Here is an 8,193-nt window from a genome sequence, read left to right on the forward strand (position 1 = left end):
TCATTTTAATTTTTGATATTTAAGGCCATGAGGGGTCAGTTCTTGTTTTTTACAAAAATCTTTAGCTTTTATATGAAAGCTTTAAGTACAAACTACAAGCCAGTTTTTATAGAATTCAAAAATATCATTTAAATTTTGAGATATTTTATTTTTTGTAAAAAGTTTCTCTTAAAAATGTATGGACCGCAATTTTTTAGTGTCAATTTTCTCAGAAATTTCAAAAGTCCCTATGAATCTATCTCCTCCTTATATTATAAGAAAAAAGGTTACATATGAGTTATAATAATTTAAAAAAATAAAAATTTACAACAAAAGGTAAAAAATAAAAGTATTTTTACTTAAAATTTTTTACTTTTAAAAAATATTTCACTTAAAAGTGAAAAGTAACCTTTTTTGTTATATTATAAAGATTAGACTGAAAGTTTTAAGAAGATTGCTTAAAAATGTAGTAGGAGATAGATTTTAAATAAAAAAGTCTTTTTTGCTTTTGTTTTTCCTTCCCATAGGGACCCTATTATGTGACCCAACTTTGACCTGTAATATCTCAAAAAATAATTTTAATTTTTTTAAATGGTAAATTGTAACTTGAAGCTTGGTAAAACCTCTATAAAATAAGATCAAGTTGTAAAAAACATGGCCAAACCCCCTATGGCCTTAATATTCTCAAATTCTTAGCAGAACCTCAATAGAAATTTAAATGTCTAAGTTTTATTGAAATTATAATTACTATATTGGTAGTTAAGCCATTTTTTAAGTTTGAAATTTTTTTTCTTTAAATTTCAATATATCAACTTTAATAAAAAATGTGTTTTATAATTAAAGACTTAAATGCCTAAGGGTATATTTTTATGGTTTTAAAACTTTTACTGTTAAAATGTTTCTAAATAACTAAATAACATAATTTTAATTTTTTTTTTTAAGATTTTTTTACACCCAACTTGCTTGAGTTTTTATAAAATAAAACTAGATTAATATGAGCTAAAAACTGAGAAATAGTGTTAATCAGTTTCAAATATCAAAATAGTAGCAAAAGAACTTGATAACTACAAAGTATTATGAAAAGCATTTGATCCTAAAAAAACTAGCCTCAGATTTATGAAAAATATCAAAATTAGCCAGAGTTTAATAATTGTTAAGTGAAAGTTTGAGTTTAAACTCCGCAAGAATCTATATTTATAACCTGAAATTTTTTATAGTTCTTGATGTTAACTTAAATTGTTATCCATGATTAGTTGTCTGATGGTTTTGAATGATTTATGCAGCTTGTGAATATTAAGTTTGTAAATATTATTAAAATTAAATTCAGGACTTTGTACTTGCTTTATTTTACAAGATAAAATTTTACTTTGGCTTTAGCATTGTGTTTTATGAAAGTTTTTTTTTTCATTTGATTCTAAGATTCTAGTTGTTAATCAAATAAATAAAATTCTGAACTTTTGTAAATTAGATATTATTTAAAAATTTATTTTTTCAAAAAATAAAAAATAAACAGAGTATATTGCTTATTAGTAAACAAATATATCCTTAGGGGTTAAAACACTTTTTTCACAATTTGATCTTATTTTATGTAGTTTTTACTAAGCTACAAGATGCTATTTGCAGATTTAAAAAAATCAAAATGAATTTTGAGATAAAGCCGGTCAAAGTCGGATGAAACAATAGGTTCCTTATGGGGGGTGCAAACTAAAACTGCAAAAATAGACTATTTCACTTAAAATCTGTCTTCTCCTACGTTTTTTGAGATAACTACGTCAAATTTTTAGGAAATGTTCCTTGCAATACTTAAAAATTCTGTTGGAAAAAATAAAAAATAAAATTTTATAACCAAAAAAAAATTGTTTTTGTTATTAATTTTTAATTTTTTTAAATCTTTCTGAAAGAATTTTCGAAATATATCAAGGAACACTTGATATATTTAGTTTTTTATAATAATATGTTATAGAATAATGTTAAAGTAGTGCTTGATTGTTTTGCAATATAAACTTTTTAAAAGTTGAATTAGTTATAGTAAAAATACAGTAGATAATATACATGGCTACTAATAGTTTGGGTTGCCACAAATTCAGACTAGCCTGAAGTTTTTGAAAATCTCAGGCTTGCCACACATTCAGAGAAGCTCAATATGTTTTGAAATTCTATAAATCTCAGGATAAATCAGGATATTTTGACTTTTTTTTAATCAGATCAAAGCAGTTTTGATATTTTATAAAAATCTCAGGATAGTTTTTAGATTATTTTAGAATCTTAAGGCATAAAATATTTTTGTATTTTATACACCCAATTTTTTTCTAGAGCATGATTTTAATAATTTTGAAATGTTTATTTTTTATTTCTTTTAACCTTTCCGGCTAGCTCTTTACTATTCTTAGAAATAACATTGTAATATTTTTAATAGACCTCAAATTAATATATGCCATGATTTGAGTTTATATTAAAGCAGTTAAGAGATATAAAAGTTTTAATATACTTAATTAAACAATAAAAAATAAAAAAATTCCACAAAAAATTTCCTCTCTGTATTTTAGCTTGATTAGCATTTTTTTCAGATTTTAGCTAATTTTTTATTTTTTTATCAATTTTTCATAAACTTAAGCTAGTTTTTGATCACTCAAGCTGGTTTTTTTGACTTAAATTGGGAAACTCGAATTTTGAGATATATCATTTTTATAAGAAGTTTCTGCTTACCAACCAAGGCTTAAGGGTAACAATTATAATAATATTTTTGAAAATTAAGTAAATAAAGAAAAATAAATTATTAAAAATTGTGGCAGATGGGAATTGATCACGGTTGGGAATTTTAAGTAAAAAATTATTTTTACTATCAGTTTTCTAATAAACTTGGACATTTACAAAAGTTTGATCTTATTTTCTTATACCACCCATTTTTATGAAAAGTTCTCAAAACCAGTTTTAAATAATTAACGATTAATGAAAAAGCTAACTCAAAAAATTTAAAAACTCTTTTTGTGTATATTTTTTAAAAAAATAAAAAGTTATAACTTCCTTCCAACAGAATGTTAGAAGAGTATACTATTAAAACAATTGTTGTACAACAAAATATATTTTTAATAAAATAGTTGCCATTCTAGTTTCTACCTTACATAAGGAAATACTATGTAATTCTCTTTTGAAATTAAAAATGAAAACTTTTAAATTAAGTTGTTTCCATGTTTTGTTTATTGCCATGTTTTTTAAGTTATCTTATTTTAGTTTTTTCTAAGCTTCAAGATGCTTTTTATTGTTTTAAAAAATTCAAATTATTTCTTGAAATATGACTAGTCAAAGTCAGACTGCATACTAGGTTCCTTATGGGAAGGGAAAACTAAAACAACAAAAAAAAACTATTTTATTTTAAATCTATCTCATCCTACATTTTTGAGCTACAACTTCAAACTTTAACAGTCTAATCTTCATACAATAACAAAAAACATAAAATTCCAAAACTGGAATTTAAAAAATTTTAAGTAAAAATTATTTATTTTTGATAAAAAGGACTTTTTTTTTAATTTTTGTCATAAAATTTTGATTTTTTTAATTATTTAAGTTCATAAGTAACATTTTTTCTTTTAATATTTTAGGAACATATCCTGAAAATTTGAAAAGATTGTTTGAAAAATGAAGGAGGAGATAGATTTTTAGTGAATTTTTAAGTTTCTGAGAAAATTGAAGTCTAAAAATTTGAGGTCCATACGTTAGTACTGGAAACTTTTTACAAAAAATAATATATCTCAAAAGTTAAATGATATTTTTGAATTCTATAAAAACTGGCTTGTAGTTTGCAATTAAAGCTTTCATAAAAAAGCCAAATTTAATTTTTGTAAAAAAAAAGTTGGACTCCCCCCCTACAGCTTTAGCTAACTTCAGATGTTGTTATAAGCTATAAAAGTATAAAAAGTTTTTATTTTTTTTTGTTACAACTGTATTATACTGATAGAAATTTGTTAAACTATATTTTACTAAAAGTTTTAATGTTATTTGAAACATTCAATCAATTTTTATGTGTAAGTATCAAATGTTCGACATAATAATCATTACAACTTCTTGCAGACTATAATATAGTAATCTTAATTTTATATAAGAAATTAAATAAATTTCTTAGGTAGTTTAAGTTTTTAAACAACTATAAATTTTTTAATGAGGCTGTGAGGTAATCTTTTTTCTAAAATTTTCATAGTGTGTGAAGTAGTTTAGCTATTGAAACAATGTTCAACACAAACATTCTTTTCAGCTTTTTGTAAATTGTAAAATAGTAATCATGGCTCGCGGACACCAGAAAATTCAGTCTCAGAAGAAGAACCAGGAAAGGCAAGCCAAGCTGAAGAAACAAACTGACCACAAGTCAGCTGCCAAGAAGGCCTTGGTCCACCAGTGTACTGTTTGCAGGGTAAATATTTTAATTCTAGTACTTTATAAAAATTTAATGTACTATATACAGGTTTAATTTTGATACTTTTAAAAATATAGGTTTGTTAAATACTATATACAGGTTTAATTTTGATACTTTTAAAAATATTGGTTTGTTAAAATACTATATGCAGGTTTAATTTTGATACTTTTAAAAATATTGGTTTGTTAAATACTATATGCAGGTTTAATTTTGATACTTTTAAAAATATAGGTTTGTTAAATACTATATGCAGGTTTAATTTTGATACTTTTAAAAATATTGGTTTGTTAAAATACTATATGCAGGTTTAATTTTGATACTTTTAAAAATATTGGTTTGTTAAAATACTATATGCAGGTTTAATTTTGATACTTTTAAAAATATTGGTTTGTTAAAATACTATATGCAGGTTTAATTTTGATACTTTTAAAAATATTGGTTTGTTAAAATACTATATGCAGGTTTAATTTTGATACTTTTAAAAATATTGGTTTGTTAAAATACTATATGCAGGTTTAATTTTGATACTTTTAAAAATATTGGTTTGTTAAAATACTATATGCAGGTTTAATTTTGATACTTTTAAAAATATTGGTTTGTTAAATACTATATGCAGGTTTAATTTTGATACTTTTAAAAATATTGGTTTGTTAAAATACTATATGCAGGTTTAATTTTGATACTTTTAAAAATATTGGTTTGTTAAAATACTATATGCAGGTTTAATTTTGATACTTTTAAAAATATTGGTTTGTTAAAATACTATATGCAGGTTTAATTTTGATACTTTTTTAAATATTGGTTTGTTAAAATACTATATGCAGGTTTAATTTTGATACTTTTAAAAATATTGGTTTGTTAAAATACTATATGCAGGTTTAATTTTGATACTTTTAAAAATATTGGTTTGTTAAAATACTATATGCAGGTTTAATTTTGATACTTTTAAAAATATTGGTTTGTTTAATACTATATGCAGGTTTAATTTTGATGTTTTTGTTTTCAAGTAAAAGACTTATGTCTAGAACTAAAAACTATGAATTATATAAATCAGGCCAAAAAGGGTTCCAACGCTTCTAAAATTAACATTTATGAAGGCGAGATACTTATCACAAAATTAAAAAAAAAAAGTTGACATATAATCAATTGTGGAAAGTTTGGGATAATAATGTATGAAAAAGAATTTTTTTATTATCATTTTTCTCGGAATCTATCTTGACTTCATATTCTAATCAAATTAATCTAAGTTATATCTAAAACATGTCCTGTGCAATAGTAGAAAAATCCTATTGTATTGAAAAAAAAGTTATTATCATTATAATCTTTAAAAAATTACTTGAGACTAAACTTAAAAGTTTTAGAACAATAACTTAAAAAGTGTAGGAGAAGATAGATTTGTTATAAAATAATCTTTATATTATAATGGTCCATTCATAAAGAACCTATTTAATTCTCAGGCTTGTACCCGGAAAATTAAATATAAACTTATTTGAATTTTACTAAGCGGTAAAAACCAACTGTTAGCTTAGAAGTACATCTTTAAAATAAGACATACATGTAAAAAAAATAATTACCATCTGTGGCCTTAATTGTAAGTGTTTGATAAATCATTATGTATTTGAAATAATCAGGGTTGCCACTTGGAATTTGAGAAATTAAAAAAAAAAAACTGAAATTTTAACAGTTCACGTGTTCAGTAGTAAAATTTCAATTTGAATCAAAAATTCTATCAAGTAAAAAAATGTTATCATCATCAAAAAAAAAACTTTATTAAAAAACATTTAAAGTAGCTGTACAGTATCTTTTCAATGTTTTTATACTACTTATAACAGTTTTTTACCTTAAACTTAACTTCAAACTAAAAATAGATCCAAAAATGTGTACTTTTATAAACCGGGAAGAAATTTGGAAAAATGTTTTAAAAGAAGAGTGGCAACCCTGAATATGCTAAATAAATTTGGAAATGGTTTTTAACTATTTGACTTATATAGAGTTACACCTTTTGAATTAAATTTTTAATATACTTTAATATTTTTTTTTAAATAAACGCTTATTGTTTTTTCAAACTTATTATAAAATTAATTGATAGTTACTTTATATATATTTACCTAAAAGATCTTTGTAATTATAAAGTAGTATTCAAGGCTTTACAAAAACAGATGTTATAATTATATTTAAGAGTTATACAATTTAACTCTTGAGTAAAATTCAATAACATGTTTTCATCTTATAAATATTTAAATTTATTTTAAGTATATATATATAAATACAAATATTCAAATTTTTATTTAAAATGAGTGAATTATGTTTAAACTTTTTAGTCAGAACCAAAACCAAACTATTCAAAAATTGTAAATATTTAATGGTAATAAATTTTTTATTGAACTGTTTCTTTTTTTGTTCATGAGTTTTTGATTGAAGTTTATTTAGCAAAACCTCATAATTTTTATGGTTTTTATTCTTGTGACTGTTTCAATTTTGTATACTAAGTAATTTAAAAATCATTTATCTATTTTATGTTTTTATTGCATATAAAAGTAAGATACAAACACTAAATTTAAAAGAAACTCTTTAAAATTTTAAAATAATCTAAATGTATTTAGTTTTTTCATTAAAAAGTTGCACAATTTTCGATGATTTATATGTTATATTTTTCAACCATAAAAGAATTATAAGAAACTTTTTCAAATTGATTGTTTTGTTTATAGCTCAGGACATTGTGAATTTGTTTATTAAAACTCAGGCTGACTTAGGATGCTTTCGTTTTTTTTAAAAAATATCAGGGTACTTGAAATAATACTTGAATAATTTTAACTAACTTGTTATCAAGAAAGATAAATCTTTATTAAGTAATGAGATTGAAAACAATTTAACTAAGTCCTGATCTTTTTTCTTAACCAAATTATTATTTCAAACCCAAGCATTACAATTTTTTCATTTTTTTTCACTCTTGTAATTGATTTTTTCATCAGAGTCAAATGCCGGACCCGAAGACGTACAAGCAACATTTCGAGTCTAAGCACCCAAAAAGCCCCCTGCCAGAAGAACTGAGGTCAATCTAAAGTAACGGTCTGAAAATAGGTGTTTAATAAAAAAATATTTAAAAATTCTTGAGACAGTAATTTCTTTATTTACATGTTTAAAAAATATCTTACAAAATTTTGCAGTAATTTTCTCTTGTTTTAACAGAGGTATAAGTTGAAATTATAAATAGCAGTTTTTTTTATAAACGATTTTTTAAATGTCTGAATACTTGATTATATGTGTCGTCTTTATAAAGCCTTTCTTTTTACGAATGAAATATTTTTTGGTGTAATAAGTTAAATAAAGGTGTATTTATATATTTGTCGTTATATTTTATAATCAAGTTTAATTTTCACTCTAACTTTACTTATAACTTTTATAAATAATATTATAATCAGTAAATGAGAATATTTTTGTTTAGAACTTTTCAATCTTAAACTTTTATCTTTTTGATTAATGTTTGTTGTACTTAGTAGGAGCTTATTACAGTTTTAAATGTTTCAATGTTGTTTTACTACTTAGCACAGCTTTTAACCATAAACTTGTCTTTAAACTAAAATTAGACCCAAAAACGTGTACTTTTAAAAACCTGGAAGAAATTTCTCAATAAGATTTGGCAACTCTGAGTTTTGTAATTTAGGTCTTTTTAGACAACCTAAAAAAATATAACAGATTACAGTGAGTTTTTTACTATAAGCTTTTTAAGTAATTAACCAACGACCCTATACTGACTTAAATTTTTTAAATGAGAATTAGTTATTGGTGGTAATGTTTTAAAATTT

The 8,193-nt window shown here is 22.9% G+C and overlaps 1 protein-coding gene across 1 annotated transcript; it reads left to right on the forward strand.

Moving 5' to 3' along the window:
- Positions 1–4,232: 4,232 nt before the first annotated feature.
- On the forward strand, positions 4,233–7,723 carry LOC145848514 (zinc finger protein 706-like). Its single transcript, XM_082953940.1, has 2 exons — positions 4,233–4,384; positions 7,360–7,723. Exons 1-2 carry the CDS (start codon positions 4,256–4,258, stop codon positions 7,447–7,449), a joined length of 219 nt encoding a protein of 72 aa, XP_082810066.1. The 5' UTR covers positions 4,233–4,255; the 3' UTR covers positions 7,450–7,723.
- Positions 7,724–8,193: the final 470 nt, after the last annotated feature.

The sequence above is a fragment of the Thalia democratica genome, unplaced genomic scaffold (assembly GCF_965202585.1).
Source record: "Thalia democratica unplaced genomic scaffold, ktThaDemo2.hap1.1 HAP1_SCAFFOLD_1506, whole genome shotgun sequence".
Taxonomy (NCBI): Eukaryota; Metazoa; Chordata; class Thaliacea; order Salpida; family Salpidae; genus Thalia; species Thalia democratica.

Coding starts and splice junctions, on each gene's coding strand:
- LOC145848514 (XM_082953940.1), top strand. CDS start 4,256: ATGGCTCGCGGACACCAGAAAATTCAGTCTCAGAAGAAGAACCAGGAA. Junction 4,385..7,359: donor ACCAGTGTACTGTTTGCAGG/GTAAATATTTTA, acceptor TTTTTTCATCAG/AGTCAAATGCCGGACCCGAA.